The sequence below is a fragment of the Pelmatolapia mariae genome, linkage group LG23 (genome assembly GCF_036321145.2).
Source record: "Pelmatolapia mariae isolate MD_Pm_ZW linkage group LG23, Pm_UMD_F_2, whole genome shotgun sequence".
In the NCBI taxonomy this organism is placed as follows: domain Eukaryota; kingdom Metazoa; phylum Chordata; class Actinopteri; order Cichliformes; family Cichlidae; genus Pelmatolapia; species Pelmatolapia mariae.
In genome coordinates this window covers 12464095-12490620 of record NC_086246.1, presented here as the reverse complement: position 1 = coordinate 12490620, position 26526 = coordinate 12464095, and the positions used below count along the sequence as shown (strand labels likewise).

The 26526-nt window shown below is 41.9% G+C and overlaps 2 protein-coding genes across 7 annotated transcripts; one reads left to right on the top strand and one right to left on the bottom strand.

Moving 5' to 3' along the window:
* Positions 1 to 810: 810 nt before the first annotated feature.
* lg23h8orf74 (linkage group 23 C8orf74 homolog) lies at positions 811 to 26462 on the bottom strand. Of its 5 annotated transcripts, none has more exons than XM_063466175.1 (6): positions 7848 to 7973; positions 3160 to 3309; positions 2469 to 2652; positions 1920 to 2143; positions 1618 to 1773; positions 811 to 1392 (listed from the first exon to the last, which is right to left on the bottom strand). In XM_063466175.1, exons 2-6 carry the CDS (start codon positions 3238 to 3240, stop codon positions 1129 to 1131), a joined length of 909 nt encoding a protein of 302 aa, XP_063322245.1. In that variant the 5' UTR covers positions 3241 to 3309; positions 7848 to 7973; the 3' UTR covers positions 811 to 1128. The 5 variants fall into 5 exon arrangements, with proteins under 5 accessions (XP_063322245.1, XP_063322246.1, XP_063322248.1 ...); XM_063466176.1 differs by having other exon boundaries at positions 3160 to 3273; XM_063466178.1 differs by lacking the exons at positions 3160 to 3309; positions 7848 to 7973 and adding an exon at positions 26214 to 26462.
* On the top strand, positions 4723 to 23855 carry rp1l1a (rp1 like 1a). 2 transcript variants are annotated; one of them, XM_063466168.1, is made up of 8 exons: positions 4723 to 4865; positions 10940 to 11192; positions 11986 to 12384; positions 12479 to 12722; positions 12832 to 17582; positions 18060 to 19028; positions 19124 to 20137; positions 21348 to 23855. In XM_063466168.1, exons 2-8 carry the CDS (start codon positions 10959 to 10961, stop codon positions 21771 to 21773), a joined length of 8037 nt encoding a protein of 2678 aa, XP_063322238.1. In that variant the 5' UTR covers positions 4723 to 4865; positions 10940 to 10958; the 3' UTR covers positions 21774 to 23855. The 2 variants fall into 2 exon arrangements, with proteins under 2 accessions (XP_063322238.1, XP_063322237.1); XM_063466167.1 differs by lacking the exon at positions 4723 to 4865 and adding an exon at positions 8665 to 8858.
* Positions 26463 to 26526: the final 64 nt, after the last annotated feature.

Genomic DNA, 26526 nt, shown 5'->3' with positions numbered 1-26526 from the left:
ACGCCAATGCTGATGAGCCATAACAGCTACAATGGGTGAATTTTAGCTTTCTTGAAAGCTTTCTACTAGGCCTCACCTCCACTAATACCATTCACTGAAGGCAAGCTAAGTTCAGCAGATTTTAAATGATAAAAAAAAAAACATTCAGAAAAAATGAGCATCACAACATAATAAAAGGAAAAATAACCAAATGTAACTCTTAACACAACAAGTAGAAATTGAGAGTAAAAGTTAACAAGTTAAAAGTCTTTTTAGGTGTTAGCATTAGGTGTCTGTGTTGCTAACCAAGCTTGCTAATGCTAGCTGACAACTTAGCATTCCACCCAGTTATGGCCATGTCTGTCTGGAGAAAAGCAACCTTGCAGCAGTCAAAAAGCTATCCCTGGCTTCAAAATGTGGAGTCCAGAAACCAACCAGTGGCGTCACGTTGGCTATGTCCATTTTTTATATACAGTTCATGGTAACCATGTTGCTGTGGCTGTGAAACTTGCTTTTTACCCTTTAAAGCCTGAATCATGAAATAATTAGTAGAAAATTGTAATTTCTTTGAAATTTTATAACCAGAAGGTCTTTATTGAACCTTCTGGTAATTTCTACAATGAAATATTAATTTGCATATTCATCCATTCTCTTCTGCTTAGAGACAGACAATTATTCACACTCACATTTCCACCTATTGGCAAATTAAAATCACCAAATAACCCCACTAATTGCACATCTCTAGGCTGTGGGAGGAAGCCACAGTACATGGGAAGAACAAAAAACTCCACACAGACGGGCTCATATATTTGCACATATGAGTTTTAATTTGTTTAATATGTATTTATTACATCCAACATTTCTTTTTTGCAATTTGTCGCTAAAAATGTGCAATTTATTCAGTTTTTTCGAGGAGAGTGGGATTACACCGAACATGTAGAAGTTTAAAACCTCACAAAAACTCATGTATCAAATATGACATAATAGGTGTTAAGGGATACATTTCAAATACAGAAATCTTCAAATAATAAATATAAGATGTGCAATAATGATGATAATAATAATGATAATAATAATAATACAAGCTTGAGCATCCAAAAGTAACACAGTTAGCCAAAACTGTGACTGTTACTAAATGGTTCAACATTCTTACTTCTGATCAGGTTTATTCACTGACTTCCTGCCCTCTGCTTTTCCAGACGCCTTCCCTCCTGTTTTAGTTTTGGCAGTTTGTACCTTTGCATTTGTCTCTGTATTGGTAGGAGAAGTATTGTTGTGCCTCCCAGTGGCCAGATCCTCCTGCTGCAGTTTCAGCTGCAGGATGTCACTGAGCAGATCGGCCTCTTGGACTAGGCTTGCCACTATCTGGCTCTCGGTGGCCCTCACTGCTGCACGAACCAACTCCACAATGCCCTACTTGGGGAGCCAAAAACAGTGACAGTCAGTCAGTCCGAATAATTTCACTAAGGGAAGTAGCTCAGCTAGCATAACCATAATCCTATGTTTTGGAGAGTATTAAAAAAAGGGCTGGTTTAGAAAAAAAATATTTTTTGTCTAGGAGAAAAACATTGAAAACACAAAACCACATATTCTCGTAGCACACTGCATGATTAGATATTAGGGTTAGGGAACATGAACCTGTTTATCCAGATGCTTATCCTCTGGAAGAGTGATGTCCTCCAGAGTGACCCGTGACCCCTGTCTCAGACACCTCAGCTCGTTTTCCTTCTGCTCCAAGGTCGAAGTGAGACTAGCTTCATGCTGCTGACTTTCCCACTCTTGCAGATCAATGCCCTGCAGTAAAAAGCAGTCACTTTCTAAGTTTGAAACAAATTGGGACATATTATATGGATTCCAGTACCATCAGATAGCAGCCCTGAATCTGCATGATGATTATGCAGTCCAGGTTTGCTAGCCGCTACTTAAAGAGGCCTCCATACCTGTGCTAAGGGAGGGGGTGTGGGTGGCAGTTGCACCTCCAAGTGTAGCTGAGTGACAGACACGTTAGCAGCTCCATCGACCACCGCCTGGAAAAGCTTCCGCCGTGTGATGCAGGTGTCTGTGAGATACTTGGTGAAGTCATGTCGATGGACGGGGGTGAGGTTCGGTACTCTCTCACACAGCACCTCTCTCAGTAGGGACAGCAAGTTGAGTACATCGGGATCTGATGGATAGAAAACAGTCCAGAAGTTTTAAACGAGGTTTACTGAACCAAACCCCAGCAGCACATGATCCTGCACACTGTGAACAGGTGGGCCTGCATTACTAACACTGGATGAGTAATGTTTTAATAGGGCACACAGAGAATGACTCACAGTCAATGAATCACTCAGTCTGGTATGCTAGGGTGTCTGTATTGGCTTATGAGCAATGAGAGCTTTACATCTGATAATAATTCTCTGGTGGCCATGTAAAGGGCCACGACCTCTCGGTTAAGCAGTGTGTCCTCTAACAGGCCACTTTATAGTACACTGCTATTTGACTCTGACCGTCCAGCCGTGGAAAGATGTCTCTGGCGATCACAGCTGCCCGGATAACGTTCGGCCAGGAGAAGCCACAGTCTGCAGCGAACACGACCACGTCATACACAAACTCTTGATGGAAGCATCGTCGCTCGTCACTGAACTCGGGCCACGAGAGGTAATGGCTGAGCATCTGCACACCAGCATCTCTCTGACAAACACAATCACACAGACACAAAAGTGAGAAATGTTGAGCAACACGTAGAACCATTTTTACAAGTTATTTTAGTTATTTATTCATAAATGGTCTGGTTATGTCTTTATTTTTGCAGTTCTGCTCCAAGGTTATTACATTAACTAAAACTAAACTGGATACTAAACATTTTTAAATAATTTAATTATAATAAAACAATTTTTAAAAAGTCAACATGAAATTAATTTTTAAAAAAGCGCATGTAGGGCTAGCTGGCTGTAAAGTCCACTCTACCCTAGTTTGCTGTACGTAAACAAATAACTTCAGGCTCAGAAAATTAAACCAATAACCAATAAGAAAATAATGTGCGTGCATGACTTCAAGCTAACTCTCTAACCAGTCGCTTACTTTAAGATTTAGGTCAAATTATAAATTTTAGCGCCATTTAAAAAAAATGCTGGGACACAACTTCGTCTTTATATCGCTTAAATCAAATGTCTGGGTGTTAATTCAGTGGCCGCCTACCTGTAGCCTCGCTATCTGAGCTATTTCACTCTCTGTTAGGGAATCCATCCTGATAAACACACAGCTGAGCTCGGTTGCCATTGGAGACTGACGCGATGACGTAGGGACGTAAAGCTGCTGATTGAACGTGTGAAGAGAATTCAGTGTTACCTGTAAATAACATCATATCACACGTAATTACTCAGTGCTTGTTTGTTCGTAGGTTTACTAGCGACTGTCTGGTATTAAACCACACAGTCTTCATGTATGGGGCTGTTTCAGGGCTAAGAAAAGAGCAGGCTGGTAATGTAACTGGGCTTATTATCAGTCTGTGGCCACAGATGGCGGAAAGCTCTAATCCTCTTTAGCACCAACCCCAGCCCTCTCTCTTCTTCTCTCTTCTTCTGCCTTTCCTCTCCTCCTCCTCCTCCTGTTCTCCACCAAATAATGTCAAGGTAACGGCTGTTGAAAATAGTCGGTAGTGTCCAATTGCCGGTTGTGTCTTTAAAAATAAAAGCTTTATTTCAGGTGCGATTTTTGATGCAAATGTAGTTACCCCTTTTCACATTTGCAAATCTCAGTTCAGTTGCGTACACATTACAATGTTGCCTTCAATTCAATTCAGTTTTATCAGTCACCTCAAGGTGCTTTATATTGTAATGCAAAGATCTACATACAAAATAAGCGTCCTAATTAGGATTAAGAACCATTCATAATCAGTATTCACAGATTTCAATATAATACAATAGTTTTAGGGTGGACCCTTCAGTTATTAAACCCAAGGCAACACTGTGTAGACTCATCACTGTGCATTACATATGCCAATTACAAGAGTGGACAATAGGTCTGTAGTCTGTCACATGCTTGTGTGCAAGCAAGAGCTACGCCTGCTCATCTACTAAGTTAAACTGTCACCCTAGCAGCTCCACTTTTAACAAACAAATACATTCTGCTGTTAAAGCCAGTTTCTTCCAGCTGAGGGCCCTTGCAAAGATTAAGACAATTCTCTCATCTGCCGATTTTGAGAAAGTAATTCCAGTGCCTTCCAGAATTGATTTTAGGATCCTTTTGTTTATTATTAAGGCAAAAAATAGATCAGCACTCTCTTACATTTTTGAACTTGTAACTATGCACACTCCTAGATCATTAAGGTTAACTGACTAGATGCTTCTAGTTGTTCTTGTTGTTTAAATCAGGCCTTTTTCTTTAGTTGCACCTAAAATTTGGAACAGTCTTCCTCTTCAAAATAGGACATCACCAGTACTCAACATCTTTGAAACTCACTCGAAGACAGATCGTACCTCCCTTGTGTTTTTCTTTTATTTAGTTTAGTTTATGTTTCAAATTTAGTTAAAAGCCAATCTAAATTAGTCTTGCTACTTTATTGCTTTCACAATAAATAAACTGATTGGACTTGATTTTCCGAGCTGTACAGTTTGTGTGTTTACGTTCAATCCAGCCGTTTTTACTGAAAGGCTTTCAAGTCATTACTTTGAAAGTCTTAATCGCTGTACTTCCGGTTTTCATGCCGCGGACTTGCAGCGTGCCTGAACGCGCGCGCCCGCAACCTGTGCGCACTTCTCAAATCTCAGATAGCGAGCTCGCGGCGCTGTCTGCCGCTGACCACACCTGACTTTATTATCACTCTGTTATCAAACTGCTTCTTTATCGGGATCTACACTCGGACACTGATCTTCACTGGTTCCTTCCAGCATGTTTCCTCACAGGTAAGATGAACCTCTCTTTCTCACCTGTTGCTTTACAAACACCTGCTTCTCTGAACTTAGACAAAGCTGAACATCTGTGGTAAGGTTCTGTGTTTGGGTTTTTTTAATTTAATTTAATTTAATTTATTTTAGTGAGAATGTAAACCCCAATGAGCAAGTGCTCATATATCCAGTAGGCTTGTGTTTGTGTATGTGGTCCAGTTGTGGGAATAAGGTGATCACACACCTGCTTATAGGATAAGAGACAAAAGGGATTGAGCAAAGGAGTGAGCGCACTTCCAAAAGTAGGCCACCGCACGCGGAATAATCTCTGCTCTGTTTTCCTCTTCATTTTTTCTGCTGACTGAAGTGAAAACACAAGAGCAAGAGCAGAACTTCTCTCCGTTTTCAGTTAGTTTTAAGGTGAACATGTTCAAATTCAATGATTCACTGTGTACATATCACAAAGGAAAGTACTCCTGCAGGACTGAAGCCTATACCCATGTGTAACATCATCAGGCAAAGCGCACAGGTGATGAACTGCTTGATTTATCCTCTAGGAATACACATTAGTACCAAAACTTTCTCAGAGAGCAGCATCCTGACGCCTCACTGTGATGCCTCAGGTTCCTGTCAGCACCGGAACTACTCATCCTTAACTTCCTGTCTACCCAGAATCCCCCCGAGGGCCGCCTACCTCTCCTCTGTCTCTCATTAAGGCTGTGAAGCAGATACAGATTGATGAAATGAGGAGTTACATAAGTTTTACTTATGTAATAAGACACTTCTATAAAACCAAGACATATTTCAAGGACATTTTGAGCCTGTAGATGGAAATAATAAACGTCCCTGGTGTTTTTAAAAGTGTAAAAAGACGTGTTTGATTCTTTTTTTCTTCTTCTGCTCTTACTAGAGATTATTTTTAACTCCACAACACAGCATGCCCCTGAACAGCGATACCAAACACTTCTCTGATTAAACATTTGTAACAAACCAACCTGTTGAGTAATAATTTAATTTGTCAACTTAACAAATGAAATAAAATAGAAAAAATAAAATAAAAACTTTTTCTGCTTGCAATGTATTTAAAAGATCTGCAGCTAAGCCTCAGCGAAAAACAGCAATACTGGTGAATTTTTCAAAACTATGGAGGCCCAGAACAGCCAAAATATATAAATGATGATTAATTTTAAACAGTTATTTACTGTTAATGGCACCTAACATAAAATATATATTTAAAAAAATGTATACAGAAATTTAAATGGATGTTTTCAGATGTATTTTTTTATTATTTCCTTAATTTATTTACTTTTCCATTTAATTTATTTTTAGATGTATTTATTCCCTTTGTATTTCCCGTTTGTTTGTTTGTTTGTTTGTTTTGGGGGGTTTTGTCTCTTGCTTCATTTCTTTTCTGCTTGTGTATAAAGGTGATGTGGCTGCCATTCAAAGGGTATCGTGGGGTTTACATGGCACCTGTTGGCTCATGTACACACATCTTACGCTCCACACTGGCAGCTGGGGAAGCGTGTTTTGAAAAGAATAGGAGACTGAGGTTGTTGTTGATGACGTTAGCTTGACCACATGCGTATTTTCTTAAAATTATTATTATAAACAAATCAGGTCAGCAGCTAAATAGGACATATCCAGGACAAGGAAATCGCAGACTTACAACAGCAACACTAACAGAAAAACAATCACCGGAACAGGAGGATAGTAGGGACAGTGTGCAAAGGAGACCATTCTCATTCCCAGTGTGCAACATACCGCCGATTTGTCACGTCCCAAGGCGTCCCATAGGAACACAAAAGGTAACTTTCTGCGTCCCTGTGATATGCTTTTGTGGATGCAATCCAATAGACTCCCGGCAGTAACACACGTTCCAGCCGTGTATTCCAGCCCTAACCCTAACCTTAATCCTAATCATAAACACAATCTTAATCATATTAGATAGTGTTTTCCAAAGCGATTAATGATGAAAAGGTAAAATAAATGTACATGTGTTGATTCATTCTAAAAGGTTCTCATGTTTCCGAACACGTAACATACAGACGGATGTGGTGACTGAAAGCGTAACATACCGAGGATTTGTCACATAGCGTCGGTATGTTACGCTTTGGGATGAGAACGTGTTGGTGCAAAGACCCACTGTGTGAGGATGCTTAACCATGTTGCCTCACTGATCAACTAAAGGATGAGATAAAATAAATGCTAATAGTATTTATAACAATACTTTAAGTAATAACTATAATCCTTGTCCTGCTATATGCTGGAATCATAAGTATACATATAGTGTTTTAACACCCAAATACCCACCTATGACAAGAAGAAAAAAATATGTGTGTACATTTATACATACACCAATGCTATAAGGTTCTATGGGGTGACCAAGCTTCGTGATCTAATAGTAAATACATTAGAGGATTACCTAGGCAACCATAACCTGGAACATCAAGTCTCTTTGGTGAATGTCTTTTCCACCAGTGCGATATTTGAATTTGCTCCAATCATATTCCTATGCTAACGGCAGCTAAAATGACCATGTATAATCTGACCAGCATCACTTATGAATCCACAAATAATTAACACTCTGTCTCTAACACGCTTTATATGCATGTTTGTGTGAGCCTCTTTTCGCTCACTGTTTTGTTCACCCTCATCGTTGGTGTCAGTACCATCTCCCGACCACAGTGGGCAGTTCTTTTCCAGATAATAAAAAACTTAAAAGAAAATTAAAATATGAAAAAGCTGGCAACAGTCTGATGAAATTATCAGAGCCAATAGCAGCTAAAGAGCTTGTTAAGTTGGGACGTGTTCTTTAGGTACAGATATAGACCGTTAATCCCACTAAAAGAAAGGATAGTGGAATAAGAACTGTGGACATAAATAATATGCCATCCCCTTACCCACACTGGGAAAGCAATACACAACATTCAGATTTATCATTTAGAATACCTACTAGACAAATACTTTTTTTTTTCTGCAAGCCGCTGTGCAACCCACCTTGCCCTCCAGCTCCTTTCATGCTGTGTCCAGCCTAATCAGTGCCACATCTGTTGTCTCTGGTGCTGGTTTTGTGCTGGGTCTTGCTGCTGCTCTTTCCCCTTCTGGCCTTGTGAGATGGTGCTTTGCCAGACAGAGACAATCAGCTGGTCGTGATTGGCTCATTACAGATTTACTGCTACTCTGTCTGTAGTATTAGAGGGTTTTTTTCCAGGGCAGCAGTTGGTGGTTTCAGGGGTTTCTAGACAGGAGGAACCCTGCTGTTAGACAGACTGTGTGTAATTAAAATCCTCCAACTAGATCCTTGTGTGTGAGGAAGACACAGATAGAGGGGGTTATATGTGCTAAAACCTGTGGCCTCTGCACCAACTCTGCAATCAGAATGTGAAAACCGACTGCCTTTATCTGACTTTATCTAAGTCAGACTTCAGACTTTTTTTTAAGACTATCTACCTAACTTTGTCCTTCGGCGTCCTGTAACTTTCATGTTGACATGATTCAAATTATAATTTCACTAACAATCTAATCATCTTTGATGTATTTGCCACTTGCCTATTAATATTTCTATTCAATCTCAATAATTCAACCTCACTAGCATTAGCATATGCGTCTTCTCCTGCTCAGGTGCGGCATGCATAAGAGCATCACTTGCCTTATTAACGTCTTGGCCTCACCATAGCAACCCCTCCTTCTCCCACACACACACAGAGGTTCTTAAGCAGGCTTTTCATTCTATCCTTAGCCTCACCCCTCCTGTCTTCTCCTATCTCCTCAGTTCTCCTCTCTCCACCCCCACTCCCTTCCTCCCTCCTCTTGTCCATCTGCCATTTTACCCTGAGAGCTGGAGAGTGGAATCAGGGACTCTGCTGTATATGTACACGTATGACTCGGGGATCGCCACCATACACACTTACTGCACAAATACTGCAAACCAGTCTCCTGGTCTGACTAGATATCCATAAATTTCTCTTCAGCTTTTCCATACCTCTTTGGACCATGCTTCCTGAATATGTGAGTAGTGCAACTAATATGGCATGGAAAAAGTGGTTGTTAATTAGTGGTACCAGTCATTCTCCTGTTCTTTTACGACAATGGTAAGCATCTTCAAATCATTTGAAAAAGATTCTAAACGAGCAAAAACATAAAATCTGCTATAATAATGCTTTCATGGGAAAATAATAGAGCTTCATGTTGAAAAGGCTTAAACCTACAATGCTGTTATCTGTTAATGGTTTGCTTTAGTGTAATGTGTTAAAGGCTAATATATGTGAGTCAGAGTTTTGTATTGGAAAGAAAAATCTGTGTGTTAGATATGAAATTTTCGCTCCATCGAGCAGTCCGTCCACAGCTTTTCATTTAACAGATGAGTCATTTATTCTGCTTAAATGTGAGAACTTTAAGCTTTGTTTGTCATATATAAACTGGGACTGTTGGTGTGCTTCTAAAAAAATAGTTTTTAAGAAGTATTTGTAATTCATTAAGTCTAAAAATAGCACTGAAGAAACTAGATGAGATTAACAGAAAGTGAAAATATTCCTTTATTCCACTGATATATTGATTCCATTAAATCTTGAATGGCAGTGAGAAAGAAGCAGAGGGTGATAATGAAACACTAACTGAATGTGTTGAAGTGTCTGAAAGCTCTAAGCTAACATTTGCTTGGATTAACTTGCCTCTTTGCTGGAAAAACTTGCTTAGTCCACATGGACGTCAGCATAGCTGTAAGCCTAAGACCTTCCTTTAGTCCCACAGCATAATCACTTTCCCACAGCTTCAGTGGTTGCTTTTAATGTTGCACATCAAAAGCAACTTTGTTGTCCATTTCAGAAAAAAGCCAGAATAAGTTATATGAGATTGACTGAGTCAGTTTCAAGTGTAAAATAAACGTTACAGTCAGTTTTATTTGTGCTGTTCTACACTGAAAACCTGTTTAACGTGTGCCTAAATGTTGGGTTAACTGTGCCCTTCATAGAATTTTAAATGATATGTTTGATGTAATGTTATTAGGAAAGACTGAGCTAAAGAGGCATTAAGAAGCAGTGTCAACACTGATTTGGCCTCATGAGACTTAAAAGCCTGCTAAGCCTATCGGAAGACATAACAGGAAACAATCAAGAGGCACATTGTGACCACATGTACTGAGTAGAAAAAGTGATATTTGTCTTGATGCTGAAGGATTTAAGGGTCGCCACAGCAGATCTTTCAACATACACGTGATATTAGCTTGTGGTTTTATAACTTTATGTATTATATAAGCTAATATGTGTGACGATACAGACCTGAAACCCATCAAAACTCAAAACTAACAAGTAGTTATTTGTTGTGTTCATCTATGTTCATCCATGTGTTGTAAAACTAGAGAAAAAAGCTAAATGTTTGAAATACTCAGCCTATGTTATGTAAGCTGATTGATGCTGCCTTTCCAGAAGCAGGGCAGAAACCTTTTACGTCTGTTCCAAACAGGATTTCTGTATGTGTCCTAGGCCACACTAATAAAAATAGCTCCCTGTGCAAAGCTCTGCCTTTAACATCCATGTAAATATAGCATTTGTCTACAGTTTATCTTGTTAATTTACATTAAAGTATGTGGCTTGTTTTTGTTGAACTTTGATACATTTGTAGGATTTGCAGTTCTTATTCAAAAAACAAATTGAAACTGATCAATGATCAAGGGGGGGGGGGGGGGGGGGCACACTGCACAGAAAATTTTGAGGGAATCCAGGTAAATGTCTTTTTCTAGAAAGGTCAAGGAAGTTTAGAAATTTCTAAACTTCCTGATTGACTTCCTAATGATTTAAATCATTACGAGTTTTGGTCTTTTTGCCTGTTTAAACAGCAGAAAATAACACATTCACCTCAGCAGGTGGAAAAGTGACAGCTTCTTATTAGAATTTAGTTGTAAATGATACAGAAGGTTGTTCCCACCAATGTCAGCTAGTCCTTCCAGCGGATGTCCTGTCCTAAATCCGACATTAAACATCCTGATTAAGACTTGTTCTTCTTGTGAGTGTGATTAGCACGCACGGGACCAGAAAAATAAACAGTAACCTACAGAAAAAACAAACATGTTCTTATCTTTGTGTGTTTCCCAGGTGTGTGTGAGACCACAGCATGCATTCGGTCCAGACAGGGCTGTGGAACCCCCGGCCCCCATTTAAACATGTCTTCCCCATCCCTGCCCCGCCCCCTTCCAACTCGCGCCCTGCTCACGTGACCTCAACCACCCCAGCCAAACGGATCACATTCTACAAAAGTGGTGACAGCCAGTTTGGGGGCGTCAGGATGGCCATCCACAAGCGCAGCTTCAAATGCTTTGACGCCCTGCTGGACGACCTTTCTCAAAAGGTTAGATGAACTATAGTAGAGACTTCTTTTGAAGCTGAACGCTTAGATGCATGCATATAGGTCAGGGGTGTCAAACATTAGGCCTGGAGACCAGAACTGATGAGTAAAAGACTCCAATATGGCCCTTGGACAGCTTTGCAAAATGTGAAGTAGGATATAAATGTATAAATTTTAGACTTTTAACTGTATTTAAGCATTTCCTACTAATAAAGACCTCTCTCATGGCCATCCATACGACACAAAAGTAATATCACAGTGTAAAAAACAAAACAAAAACACAAGAACAGACATTTTCTGTCAATTAACAAAAATGTTATGCTTTATACTTACAGGACAGTCTGAGCAATGAACTACCACAACATTTTCTTTAATTTTATACATTTATCACATATTTTCACTCATCTGGCCCACTAAGATATAAGTAGGCTGTACGTGGCTTTGACTTTACTGATGCAGATCTTTTCACCTCTTAACATCCACGCTAATCAAAGGTTATGGTTGGGTTTTGCTTTAGCCACATGATAAATAAGCAATTTTTCAGGAACTGTTTATTTCAAATTAAATCCCAATTACTTTGTCATTACATGTTCCAAACAATTGAAAATCCTACAAAATGGGGTGGATATTTAATTAACCCTAGATGGGTCATCACTGACCTGGTGGATGTTAAGTGGCTAAAACGGCCTTGTCCTGATCAGCAGTGCTTTATACAATGTAGGGAGAGCAATACATGGGTACGAGATAGAGACAGATTAACAGTCACATTTGATATTTATGTACAATTTGTCCACAGGTGCCGCTGCCATTTGGTGTGCGGACTGTGACCACCCCTCGTGGCACTCACACCATCAAACACCTGGAGCAGCTCCAGGATGGTGGCTGCTACCTCTGCTCTGACCGACGCCAGGCGAAGCCAGTAAACATGGAGCTGGTCAACAAACACTCAGGCATCTGGTACCATCACAACCGGAGGCCCCAGAGGCCTGAAACGTCATCCGCAACACCACCTGGCCATTTGCATATGCCTTACAGACAGCGACGGATCTTGCTGGTGAAGAACAGCGAACCGGGGATGAGGAGGAGCGTGGTCCTGAGCAGAAGGACAGCCAGGAGCCTGAGAGCTTTTTTAGATGAGGTGTCCGAAGTGATGCAGTTTCATGTCCGCAAGATCTACACTGTAGAGGGACGCAGGGTAAAAAGTTATATCTATTTGAATTCGCATAGTATAACTTTGCAAAGGTTGCTCATTTTAGTGAAAACTGTTGACTCTGGTGAATTTTTTCCAGATTGACAGCGTTCAAAGCCTGATGACTTGTCCAGGCGTTCTGGTGTGTGTTGGCCGGGAAGCCTTCAGCCCCTTGCTGATAAACTTTATTAGGAAAAGTTCAGAAGAGAAACTCCCTGGTCTGGGTCCCCGGACTCCTGGAAATGGGGCACGATCCCCTGCTACTCAAGGAATAAGGTCCCCACCTCATGGAGCTCAATCCAGAGCCAGTGAGTACAGCGAAGGACATGAAAGCAAGAAAAATGGTGAGTTTTTTAGACAACTGGGCAAGTTAACAACAGACAAGTTTTAAAAGGTACAAGAAAAAGAGGGAATACATTTTGTTAAATATTGTACTTTTCTCTTTTCCTTCAGTTAACTTTGGTCTGGAAACCAAAAAGAGCATCATTCACCCTCGTTCTGATTCCTCAAACCGCTCGGCACGTTTCTCTTTTTCCTCTGAAAAGTCATATGGCAATGGTGTCACCGCATGCCCCCAGGGAAAGCCAGCGATTATGAATGATGACATTGAAAAGCGTGTTCTGGTAAATAAAGATGGCAGCCTCTCAGTGGAGATGAGGGTGCGTTTTCACCTCCAGAATGACGAGACCCTCCAGTGGTCCACTCAAATTAAAAAATCTCCATCTCTGAGCAATGAATGTTGCCCTCTAAGTCAGGCTCAGCCTCATTATCTCCAGCAGGGCCAGTCAGAAAGTTGTTCTGACCCTGATTCAACATCCTTTGATCAGGACGGTGTGGACTATTCCAGCCAGCCGCTGCAGTGCGAGTTGGAAGGGAACCGCTGCCCGTGTTGCCACCAGAGGCATGAACAGCATTACGACTTATGGGAAAACCCTGCACACAGCCATAAATCAGCTCCTGTTCCACCCCCACATGCACCCAGCCACACCCACAGTATGATGAGACATACACACTCTTCTAGCTCTTCCTCATCGTGCAATTCAAGAAGGGTGGTGCGCTGCAGAGCACGGCTCTCCAGCTGCGGGGGTGGCTCAGGTTCAGAGCAGAGCCAACTGGTCCAAGAGGAAATGTGTGTAACCGAGCAGGTTGAGCACAGATTAGAGGTAGAGCAGGATGGGGACACCCATATTAAGGTACACAAGGTGAGCCGGTGTTGCAGTCGAAGTGAAGTGGTTGTCGCGGACAGTAACCTTCAACCACTCAACAGAAAGTCAGCTGAGGACGAAGAAGATCGCCCGCCGTCAGCAGTCAGCAGCTCCTCACATGTCCTTCGGTCGTTGAAAGAGGATGAAGATGATGAGGACGATGATCTGCCACCAAGCATCTCACGGTGTTGCCATAGCAATGAACCGTCCCCAACCCCTGAAACTCAACTGCACGAAAAGCCAACAAATGACGTCTCAGCCAATTCTTTCCACTCTACCAAACACAAGGAGCAGGAAGAGCTAGGAAGCAGGGCAGTGTCGGCAGCCTCTTCCTGTCTCTGTGGAGGAGCTGCCGCTTGCTCAGCTGGCCCAGATGAGGTAGATCAAGTCCCTTGCAACACATCTAAAATAAGCGTAACCAGGATGCCAGAATCAGAGGAAGGAGGGGCCTGTGATGATGATGAAGGGATAAAGAGGGCTGTAAGTGGCTTGTCAGGTCACACAGGACTCTCAGCAAGCTCTCAAAAGTCAGCGACAACCAGCGTGTGTCCGAATTGCGGGGGCTGCAAACGCAAGGTTGATTCTGTTTCCGGTGGCAGGGAATCACAGAGAACCAATCGTTCCAACCAAGCCTCCCCCCTTCCTAACAGTGATGATGCTGCCTCAGATGTTTCTACCCAATCCAACAAAACCAACCTCACCAATAATGGACGCCTCTCTGCCACATCAAATATCTTGGAGGGCAAAGTATCCAGTGCCATGTCTAGAACATCCAGTCCTCAGGCAACACAAAAAGAGAAAGAAAGGGCTCCCAGTGCTACTTCAGCTACAAGCCACAGGTCCAATAGATCACACAACTCTGGCTGTAAGGGCAACACTGATATTTGTGCAAAAAAAGAGGACGAGAGAAGCTTCAGCGTAGTGTCAAATCAGTCTGCAAAGTCCAGCAAGTCTGAACACACAAGTGAAGCTCCTGACATCAGTTCAAGGGAGACAGCAGTGGGCGAGAACACTGTAGAAAGAGCAGTCAGCTCCTTGTCAGCCAAATCTTGTGTTTCAGCTCAGACTGATGCATCAGTCAAGTCTCGTAACTCCACCTGTCAGTCAGGAGCTAAAGGCACATCCCAAAGTGACAATCCAGCTGTAGAAGAGCATGACCCAAACAACAGAGCTCCCAGTAGCCTCTCTGTGAAGTCAAATGTTTCTGCAAAGGCTGGAAAGGCTGAAAGACCTGATAGTGCTAGATCAAAAAACTCAAATATTTCTGTAAAGTCCAGCATATCTCAGAGGTCGACTTGCAGTAACTGTGCAAAAGCGACAGGAGTTGAAGCTACCATAGAGGTAACTGGAAAAGGAACAGAAACAGAGGTAGAGGAAAGACCAACAAGTGCAATGTCATCAAAGTCCAACCTGTCTGCAAAGTCTATTAAATCCCATAAGTCCACTAAAGCCTCAGAGCCTGGGGGAGAGGGAGAAGAAAGAGCACCAAGTCAAATGTCTGGCACGTCAGTTAAATCGGACAAGTCTGCTAAGTCTACAAAGTCGTTCAGGTCTAAATGTGATGGCAATGAAATGGTGACATGTTCAAGCTCAAAGACAGCAGATGAAGCTGAAGAAAAAAAGAACAATCTTAAACTGGTAAATAACGAGAGGGCACCCAGTGCAGAGTCCTCCAAATGTCATGAATCTGACAGTAATCAAAACACAGAATCAGACTCTGAAATAGTACACAAAACAGAAAAAGCTGAGAAGCGAACTGCTAGTATTTTATCCCATAAATCAGCTTCCTCTGCAAAGTCTCACAGTACAAAGATAGAGGGAGATGACATGGTGGACAGAGCCCCTAGTGCCAAGTCCTCCAAGTCCCAGAAGTCAAATCACACAACTGCATCTCCAGTTCCAAGTGAAGCTAAAGAAAATCAGGAGAGGGTGGAAAGTGTCATGTCTGCCAAGTCAAAATCTTCAGTAAGGTCCAACATTTCTCATAAATCAAATTCAAGTGCAAATGTTGTCACCATTAAAACGCCTACAGTTGATGACGAGGAAAATGTGACGAATGAGAGAACACCAAGTGCTGCATCGGGAAGATCAAATGTTTCATCTACAGTATCTCAAAAGTCAAATTGTAATGGAAAAACTGGTATTTCTATTATTGAAACAGCGGATGGAGACAAAAAGGTAACAAATGAGAGTGCACCAAAAATTAAATCTAATGTCCAAACTCTCTCACCTAAGCGAACACGTTCGCCACGGATGCGCTCTCCCGACGCTTCAGCCGCATCCACCAAAAGTTGTAAGTCTCCTGTGCAGCAGTTGTTGAATGGCTCTGATGCTGGAGACACAAGAGGGCCCAGTGTCTTGTCAGTTCATTCCGCGAGCTCTGCTAAATCTGGCAAATCCAAATGCTGCTGTGGAGCCGCTTCAGAATTTGATGAGGCAAAGACAGAAAAGGAGAACAAGGATAAAGAGGTGAAGCTCGAGGTGAAAAGTGAGAATGCTTCTGAGCGAGCAGCCAGCGCCCTGTCATCAGGAGGCACAGACCATCCTTTGAGTCGGAACTCAACAGAATCGGTCTCTCTTGGGTTACCTGAAGAAACATCTGACTCAGACAGTGGGAAGTCTAGCGTCTGTGTTCACAGAAGTGCTGAGGGCAATGATGAGGGCCAGGCAAAGACCTCAACTCCCAGTCTCCCAAAAAGCCCAGAGGTTTCCACCATGAAGGAGGACGTGGAGATAACGGGGTCCACTGTTTCTCAAAAATCCAACAGTACTGGCAGGAAGAGTGGTTCAGTAGTGGATATCCCAACTATTGAAACTCCATCAGGTGAAGAAAATGGATTGCAAAAGGCAGAAAAAGCAGCAAGTACAATTTCAGTCAGAAGCAGCAGGTCTAACAAGTCTTCTTGCAACTGTAAGTCTAAAGAAAAACACGCTAATGCTAGCTCGACCAAAGTTGGAAATGGCAGTGAAACAGAAAATATGAAGTCTGCTCCAGTGACAAATGGTAGCAACGACAGGAACTCATCTGCAATGTCATCAGCAGGTGCGAAAGTCCAGATAAAATCCTCTGCAAACACAACAGCAAAAACAGTTCCTGGAAACTCAGAAAATAATGGCACGGAAAATCAAGAAAACCCTAGAGCAGCTAGTGAGGCCAAACAGGAAGAAGACACTGCATACAGTAAAGTAATCTCCTCCCAAAGTCCCTGTTGCCTCAGGGCTGAGTCGGCAGATTTAGCTTCAGATCAGAGTAAAGAAAAAGATCAGGTCGAATGCAAGTCCAGATTTAGCACAGGGAGCGATTGTGGTAGTGTCAAAATGGCCAGCTCTCTGAAGAAAGGAACCCCTATCAAGTCCTCAAGCCCCTGTCCCTTACACAGCAAAGTAGAGACATGCAGTGAAAGCACTTTGTCTCAATCTCTGTCTGCTGCTGACTTGCTAAAGGAAACAATGACTGCAGCACGCCCGTGCAGCCGACAATCTAAAGCCAGTAAGTCCAGTGACAAGTCCAAGAGCAAGAAAAGTGGAATGTGTCAAAGAAGCAGCAATCAGATGGATAAAAGAGAGGAACTGACACCTGCCTGTTTGCCCAACACGTCCCCCAGTGAGGTTGTTAGTGACTGGCTGCGAAGTATTCCTGCTAACAGCAGCATGCTAGCACTTGGCGATGAGTTTAATGAGGAAGAGCTGACGCCAAAGGAAATGGAAGAGATGCCTGGAGGAGAGTTAGCACAGGAGAGTCCTGAAGGTGAGAAGTTAGAAGTGGAGGAAAAAGGTGACCCTGAAGAGGATGAAGAGAAAGAAGATGAAGCTAAATGTGAGATAGCACAGGAGGAGAAGGGCTCAGATCCAACTTCAGGAGATGCAGAGGGGACTTCTGGTTACCCTAGTGCTCTACTATTACAAAGTGAGGCTCTGCCTAGAAGCTGGCAGTCTTCTGCAGCTGTGATGAAAGTTCTTCTAAGTTCTTCTCTGGGTCGATGTAGGAGTATGCCCGAGGTAAGCCAGTTACTTTTTTGTGACAGAAAATTATTCTGCTATACAGAGCTATAAATAAAAAGTTGCATCACCAGAGGCATCTGGGATAAAACTGCCAAGTTTGTGGCAATCACTTGTGAGCAAGGAAGCAACCAAAAGTACTTGACTTGCTAGGAAATGTACCATGTGCATGATCCATGAACATAGTTAACATGCAAATTTTCAAATTTAGAAGTTATTTGTTTTGGGTTAGATATGCCAAATATGTGAAAATAGCATGAAAAGAGGTGGATGTTAACATAAACTACCTTCAATCCTAAACAGGCAACCAGTGTCCCCGCACATCTTAGATCTTAAATGTAGAAATCTTAAAATTCTGCTCAGTTAATTTCAGGATTTTGAAATTCCTTTTTAACCAGTTGTAATTATTTGAATTTGACTATAATTCCTGCATTGAACATATTCTACATTCTCTGAATGTTTTATTTTTGATCTTAGGTGTCTCCGGTTTATGGACGCCGACTAAGCACATCAGCCAGGGGTCTTTTGGACTGTTTGGCCCAGCTCCAGCTCATTGAGCCTGCATTGGGCCCTGGCTGTGATGTACAGAAGGGTCGCAGCCAGCAGTATGAGGACATCATGGCTATCCTTCATTCCCTCTGGCTCACTGAGCCTGGGAACATCGAAGCCAAGGAGGCAAAGGAGAACAAGAACAGTAGCCCAGAGCAGGTGACACCACCAAGGTCCTCATCTGGGGTGGATATGAGCAGTGGCTCTGCAGGTTCAGGGAAGGAAAATGGCAATCAAGGAGGAGATGAGACACCTCCAAAAGAGAGAGAATCTCTACATGCACACGAGGTAGCAGAGAACATTGTAGAAGAGGAGGAAGAGGGAAATGCAATGGCAGGAGATACAGAAATTGAGACAGAACACAAGGAAACATTCACAGACCAAGCTAAGGCAGACACAGCAGAGGAACCAGTGCAAAGTGAAGAAGCTCCTCAAAAAAGCGAAAGCTCCAAACCCTCAGAGTCATCAGACAAGACCTCTGCCAAAGACGGTTCCAAATCTCCCACCGATAATGAGCGCGAGACATTGGAAGACTCTAGTACAGGCACACCCCCAACTGTTCTTCGAGCACCTTTGGCCAAAAGACCATCCCAAGACCCTGACCCAGTGTGGGTACTTCACCTTCTGAAGAAGCTTGAAAAACAGTTTATGGACCACTACATTAATGCAATGGCAGAGTTCAAAGTTCGATGGGATCTGGATGACAGTCTCATCCTGGACACCATGATCTGCGAGCTGAGGGATGAGGTGAGCCGACGCATCCAGAGCAGTATTGAACGTGAAATGAGGAAGATTCAGGGTCGAGCGGGGAGAGGTGGTAGGTTACCTCGGCCGCCACAAGGAACACATCTCTCCAGAGAGTCCACTACAACAGAGAAGAGACGTCAGATGTTGAAGGTAAATCTACCACAAACTGTCTTCATAGCAGAAGATACTGCTTGAATGGCATACATTGTTGGATTTAATTTTTGTTTGTTTGTTTGTCTTTTTAGATTATGAAGAAACAGTCGGTGAAGACCGGCGATTCCCTCAGCGACGGAGAGATGACGGGGGAGTTCAGCGACCAGCGAAGTGACGACGAATACTGTCCATGTGAAGCTTGTGTTCGCAAGAAAATGGCTGCACGGCCTTTCAAAACCAACCCGCTAGCGGCTGAAGCACCGGTGATGAAGGACTTTGACCTACTTAAGATACTTCAGCTGAAGAAAAGCCCGGCCCCTGCAACCGTGCCGCAGCCTGCGGCAGTGGAAGACGAAAGCCAGGCGGCTGTAGACGACGATGGGAGGAATTTAGACGTAGTCCAGGAGGAAGAGGAAGACGATGAAACCAAAGAGGACATCAGAGCGGTTGTTGTTTTAGAGGAGACGATTGCAGAGGAAGATGAAGAGGCTGAAAAAGAAAACGATGACGGTAAAGCAAGGGAAGAAGAGGAGACAGAAGATGAACAGGAGGAAAATGAGGAAAGTGGTGCAAGCAAAGAGGAGCAGGAAGAAGAAGGAACAAGTGGTGAAGAAGTGAGAGAAGATGAGACATCAGAAACTGGAGAGGAGGATGAAGAACGTCAGTGTAAATGTACCAGAAACGAGGAGGAGAGTGACCAAGAGGAGGAGGGAGAGGAGCAAACAGGAGAGGATGAAGAAGAGATGGGAGAAGATGAAACAGAGGAAAATGAGGGAGACACAGGAACTGGCGAAGAAGAGGAGACAAGCGACCAAGACACAGTAAAAGAGGCATCAGTGGGCAAAGGAGAAACCCCAGAAAATGAAGAGAGTGATGAGAGAGTAGACGATAAAGAAAAACCCACCGAGGGTGAAAGTGAGGAAGAGGGGGAGGATAGTGCCGCAGAAACTACAGAAAATGAAAAGTCGACGTTGTCAAAGGAGGTTGCAGAGAGGGACAGTGCGTCAGCAGAGGGTGAAGGTGACGAGGAAGACGGCACAGGAGAGGGTGAATCGAGTGAGGAACAGGAAGGGGAGGCATCTGAAGAGGAAAGAACCTCGCCACAGGTAAATGTGAACCATGTTTTTACTGAAGTTTATTCAGTAATTATTATGTATAACACAAAGGATAGCATTGTTTTCTTTTTTTCTTTTAAAGGACAATCACTTTCATGTTAGTAAAACAGCACTGCACTCGTGGAAGTTTAACCGCATTGATTAAAGATGTCAGATAGGCCAAGAAACATGATCAGACTGACTCTCCAGCTTAATTTTGACTCCCCTTTAGTGCCGTGCAGTACCGCAAATTATTGTATCAATTCAATACAAGTGAATACAGGGTCAGTGTTCCCAGTACTGATACTTTTAACCTTTTAAAGAAAACACACCTTTCAGCCTCTCGTGTATTTTGAAACTAGGTTTTTTTAGAGAATATAAATGTGCCTGTTTCAGGGCTACATACTGAACTTGGAAGTATCGATCATATTGTGCTAGTGTCAATCTAATGCCAATACCAGCATTGGCATCGAAGCTTAGATATCAGTAATTAGATGGATCCGCCCACCTCTGCTTGCCTTACATGATGTAGTGAGGCAAACACTCAGGTTTTAGTATTTATTTATATATATATATGACATATATCACAGCATAATTTTTAATTGCATCTATCCAATGTACATTTTCACAAGTTAGGAGTATATTTATGCTATAGGTGATGGTAATAAAATTATTACACACCAGTTCCCCCACATTAAATGTTCTTTAAAATTTAAACCCAATTAATAACAGTTTCTGTGGCATTATTGTCTTGCACTCTATTTTAAAACACCACTGAGTCCCTGAACAACAAACTGTGCTGTCCCTTAAAGAGGAATCTGACCTACTGCATCCTCACCACTAATTCTAAGCCTGTGGGAAAAGATAATCTCGCCATCCAATTAGAGAGCCTGAACAAATCTGTTTTGTTTGGCACCAACATGAAGCTTCTGCTGATGGACATATGCTGCTTTTGCCAGTTTCAGAAAAAGCTTCAACATGTTAAAAATACTTCTAAACTGTGTATTTTTGCCTCCATCGGAAGCTGAAACCAGTTAAGGATCAGTTTGGTGATATTATTTATTGGCACCTCCCTGCACTGATTAGCTCATTTTAATCTCACACATTAATTTGGTGGTACTATGTAAGCATCTTGTAGATGTAATTACAGCACTCTAATGCCCAATTCATCTAATTAAAACTGCTCAGAGATCATTTATTGTTATCTCATTTAACCCTACAGGGGCAGGACGCGATTCCAGCTGCCTGCATGACCGAGGGAGAGGAGGCAGACGCGGAAGACTCGGACATAGACAGCAAACGTTCAAGTGACACCACTGCTGACAAATCGGGATCGGAGGAGAAGGAAGAGAGTGGAGAAGACAAAGATGAGGAGGAAGATGCTGTTAAAGAGTTCAAGCCAGAGGAAGAGGATAAGGCGAATGGAAGCAAAAGAGAGGATGGTGCTCTTCTGCATCAGTTCACCAGAACCTCAGTGGAGTCCCAGCCTGGCTCGTTGGAGGACATTGACACTGAGTCCCCACAAAATCCTGTGGACTCCAATGAAGTGTCCAAAACAGCTGACAGCATATCCACAGGTGGTAGCAATGGCCAGAGAAGGAGCCGGTCACCAGCCAGGGCCAAGCAACTCAAACCAAAAGAGGGTTAAGACAAACTGGACAGCTTTTAATTCATGGATACACCTCAGGACACTTTCAAAGACTATTCGCCAGGTGAATCCCCAACTTAGTGACATAGTTATAAAAACATCATTTGCTCTTTCTGAGACTACACTGGATCAACATAGGCATTTTTTATAGGTTTAAAGACTCACTTAAAAACTTGAAGCACTTTATTAATCCAGATCTTGTTTAGGAGGAGCAAAACTGATTTATGTTACAAAAGCAAAATGAAACTTGAAATCAGTCTATCGTACATTTATTGTGTTTATAATGGATCTGTGTATATTTTTGAAGTTAACTGTATGTAAGAAGGCATATGAGAATATATTTTTGAAAAACTAACACTTGGTATCTATGGGTGAATTATCAGAACTCAGTTTTGTGCTCAGTGGACAGATTTATTGCTGTATTGAATGGAATAGCCTTTTATATTTACTACACGTTAGCTCAGCCGTGGCGGTTGTATTTACTTGGGTTATCGGTTCAGTTCTGTGATTATTTCTTGGAGCTGTATCATTGAGTCAGTGCTGGATTCTCAGGGTTTTGGACACCCAGCTTGCTTTGATTTTTTACCCTGAAAAACATACTAGAAGTAACCCTTGAAGATCTTTAATGAACTGTGGGGTTTTTGTCATATTTCACCCTGCTTATAAAACAAAGTGACTGGGTGTGCATCAGAAGTTAGTGAGGGTGGTCTCTGCCGCTGCAGCTACGGAAAAACCCCAAACTATTCTACTCTACTGTTCTTCAAACCATGTCTCCATTATATATATATATATTTAGTTGTCAAAACTCGTCATTAAGTGTACAAAGGAAGTCATAAAATGTCATCGTCATGGAGATTTAAAAAAGGTAATTTCCTAGCTTACCTATTATCTGACTACTTGTTTAAATCTTTAACCTGTTAAGTCAATTGTTTAAATCTATACAAGTCTGTAATGTGATTACATTAGATTCTTTTCTTTTTTTTTTGAAAAATAGGCTTGTTTGCTTTCTTGCTGAGCTAGTGTGAAGACTTATCAGCACTATCAAGCGTACACACTTACAAAGCTAGAATTAGCTTAGCTTAGCTTAGCTAATTACTGACCTTTAGAGTTGCTAGTAAACTAATGTCATTTTTATTGTCCTCTAAACAAAGCTAGCTCACAGTTTCCTTTTTCTTCCAGTGTTAAGTTAAACAAAGCTCATTAACCCCCGACTTTTTATTCATTTAGCATTTAGCTTGCATTTATAAATGTTTTCTTAGTCAATTCTTAGCAAGAAAGTGAACAGCTGTATTTTTCAAAATGTCAAAATATTCGATTTTCAGGTACCTTCAAACAATACATACTGTACTTTAATAACAATGTATTATCTTTGAATTCTTGACAGTAAGAATGTGTTTTAACTGTGCTGTACCTCACTGTATTTATGTAATCCTATTACTGTGATCATACCGTAAATGCTTTTTGTCCCAGGAGAAACAGTGTGCAGCGTGTAGCTGCAGGAAATTTTAGGAGACGACAGCCTGACTTTAAGGTTGATGTAAACCTTTCTCTGCTGCTTTGGTAAAGGAGTCTCCTTAGGTGTGTGTTACATGCTGTAGATACTGGCGGAGTTTGCATACCAGCCATGTGGAACAACAGCGTGAAATGTGTTACTGATGCCTTATTGTATCCATGGTTACATAGAGGATGATCGACACAAACAGAGGAGGAGATCAAACTTAAGTTAGTGGCTCTCCATTAGACTCACAAAGCCTGTTAAACAAGCTGGAATGAGTCAAAGCTGCTGTTAAAGGCTTCAGGCTTACTCTTCAACTGTACATTAGAGCAGGGACACTGCACACGGTCAGTGTGTGCTCAGGACAGTGAGAATGAGGCGCTTATCTCTTACTGCTTAGTTTGACAAAAGCCTCCTATTTTGTGGTACCAAGAAGGTGTGTGTGCCTATGCTGTTACTGGTCTGTCTGTCTGTCCACTGATCTTAAGCATCACAAAGTGAACATCATGTACTTAGAGCAAATGATTATATGAATGTAATGATACTGACAGAAATAAAATAAATGCACTTAATGGTAATTCTCAAAATGTTCTATAATAATCTGGACACATTTCTGTAACTCGGCAGTGTTTGATGGAGCTGAAACTCCAAGTCAGTTATGCAAGCATGTATCGTGGAAGTACGTCTATTAGTCAGATGAAATGAAACTAGAGCTCTTTGGTCATAGACACACTGATTATGTTTAAAGAAAGATGGGAGAGTTGTCTTTTCTTTAGTCTTTAGTTTCTCCTACACCATGGAGCGCATCGGCCAGCTATTGATTTCCATTGTTGGTGATCAGCGGCTATTGCTTCGGCTTCATCCAAGTTAACGCTGGCATGCTCCAGATCATCTATTAAGGTCCGGCACCAGGTGGTCTTAGGACCTCCTCTTTTGCGTTTACCTCTATGTGGAAACCATGTCATGGCGACTTTGGCTGGCCGGTGAAGGAGTAGGCAAAGGAATTTTCCTGCAAACCGAAATCAACGTTGAGCAACAATGTCGGCTAGGGGAAGCATACCTGCTCTTTGTAGCACCTCTTTGTTCATTATCCGGTCCCAGAAATTTCAAAATTCGCCGGAGGCCACGTTGTTGGAGCACGTTCAGCTGACGGATTGTTGCATTTGTTGATTGCCATGTCTCGCTAACGTAGAGGGCGGTTGGGATGACAATGGAGTTGAACAGATGAATCTTGATCGGCGTGTTCAGTAAAGTTGAGTTCCAGATGGGCTGTAACTCCAGACACCATGCCAATCCTGGAGCAAACATCTCGATTGGAGACACCGTCGTTTGAGATAATGCTGCCTAGGTAGCAGAAATTCTCAACTTCGTCAGCTTGTTGCTGTCTGATCATGACTGGTACTCAAATGCAAGCATAACCCACACGAAGTATCTGTCTTCTTGGCGCTTATTCATAATCCGGTCTTCGCTGCCTCTCGTAAGTTCTTGTTGAGTGGAGCCCAGGAGTGCGATGTCCACATCGACAAGTTTCTGCGCTTCTCTCCAGAAAATACCAGCGTTCATTTGATCAACCGATCGCCACATGTCCAGCAGGCACTTAGTAGTTTCGTGCTGTATAACCCAATAACACCGCAATCCCCACAGTGAAACACGGTGGTGAGAGTATTATGATGTTGGGATCCTTCAGTGTGTCTGTAACTGGGAATCTTGTCAAGGTGGAAGGAATCATGAAGGAGAAAGGATATGTGAAGATTTTTAAAGAAAACCTCAAGCAGTCAGCAGCAAAACTATGTTTGGGTCATCACTTTTTTTCCAACATGACCATAACCCAAAACATATGTTGCTTCTGGTGAAGAACAGTGTATCTAACATGCCTGTTTTGGTGTGTTAACCTCATTCCAGGATCAACATTGCAACTAAGCAATCATGTTGTCATAGCTTTGCAATGTGGATAAAAAAAAGAAGAAAAATACCCTTCTTTATATAAAACTTTCTTGTCAGAAAAATGGTAAGAATTTGAATTTATTAATTTTATTGATATAATGAATATATTATCAAGTTTGGTTTCCTCTTAGCCAAATTTAGGTTACTAAAGTTGGTTTGCTAATGATACTTTTTAATAGCATTAGTTAACTTCTTGACTAAAGATAATTGAATGCTTAGACATATTGGTTGGTTGCGATGTTGATCCGGGACTATCGTTATTATGATGTTGGGACAACGCCAACACGGAGATATCAGATCTTGCGGTGTGTGTGAAAAACTGCCCCAGAAGACCTAAGTGAATGTGACTGACTGGCCGGCACAAGGCCCTGATATGTTTAATAATTCTGTCCTCATCTGTAAATGATTGTTAAATGCAGTGAAATGTCTAAAAATGTCAGTTCCTCTAATGGCCACTTGAGGTTGCTCCAAAAGTGAGTTATAACCACAGACCACCATGTTAAAATGCCCAGCTTTAGAGTATTGAAACGCAAACTTACATTAATAAGTCTATAGTTACATGGTGATTAGCTTAGGTTAGCATGGCATCTAACCAGAAAGAAACAGCTAGCATGGCTAAACGCCTATAAACTCAAAACCTACAGGTGAAAGGAACTTCCATTAGTAGCCGTTTACAGACAATTAGAGACTTTGATTGTGTAATAAATTTGTTTCTGTGTATAGATCAAAACCCAAGAAATGAGAGAGAGCAAGATGTTTCCTTCTACTTTCAGGTTTTTAAGCTAAGCTAATCACTTCCCGGCTTTAGTCTTACACATAATAGAGTGCAATGATCTCAGGTCCTTTACTTCCATTATTTCCTGCACTTGTTAACATCATGCTACAAAATCAAACAGCCAGCAGTGTAAGTAATAAATGGTTTATGAAGTAAAATCACAGTGATTTTATAGGTGGCAAACAGAAATGCTGAGAATTGTGTCCTAACGCTTTCTGATCCAGACCTGATGTGCACTTCATCTTCTTGGGACCTCCTTCTCTCTGGGCTTCCCCGCTGTGTTTGGCTCTCCTCCAGTGGAGTTCCAAAGCTGTTCAACCTCTCTCTCAAGATACTCACACATACATCACGCTAATCCCCTACCTGTGAGTAAGTTGAGCAAAAGAGGGATTGAGATTGACTTACATCACACGGACAGATCCAGCTGAGCCTTTAAACTCCAGAAAACGCTTACAGAACATAGAGTGTCAGGCTTTCTAACATATTTTAGTGAATTTGAGTCAAAAAGGCAAAAACTTTCATTATCTTAGAAAACAACA

Excerpts from the sequence above, each read along its gene's own strand:
- lg23h8orf74 (XM_063466175.1), bottom strand. The coding sequence starts at position 3,240 with ATGGCAACCGAGCTCAGCTGTGTGTTTATCAGGATGGATTCCCTAACA. Across the intron at positions 2,653-3,159 it reads CTCAGATAGCGAGGCTACAG|AGAGATGCTGGTGTGCAGAT; the intron begins GTAGGCGGCCAC and ends TGTGTTTGTCAG. Across the intron at positions 2,144-2,468 it reads CATCTTTCCACGGCTGGACG|ATCCCGATGTACTCAACTTG; the intron begins GTCAGAGTCAAA and ends TCTATCCATCAG.
- rp1l1a (XM_063466168.1), top strand. The coding sequence starts at position 10,959 with ATGCATTCGGTCCAGACAGGGCTGTGGAACCCCCGGCCCCCATTTAAA. Across the intron at positions 12,385-12,478 it reads ACACTGTAGAGGGACGCAGG|ATTGACAGCGTTCAAAGCCT; the intron begins GTAAAAAGTTAT and ends AATTTTTTCCAG. Across the intron at positions 12,723-12,831 it reads ACATGAAAGCAAGAAAAATG|TTAACTTTGGTCTGGAAACC; the intron begins GTGAGTTTTTTA and ends CTTTTCCTTCAG.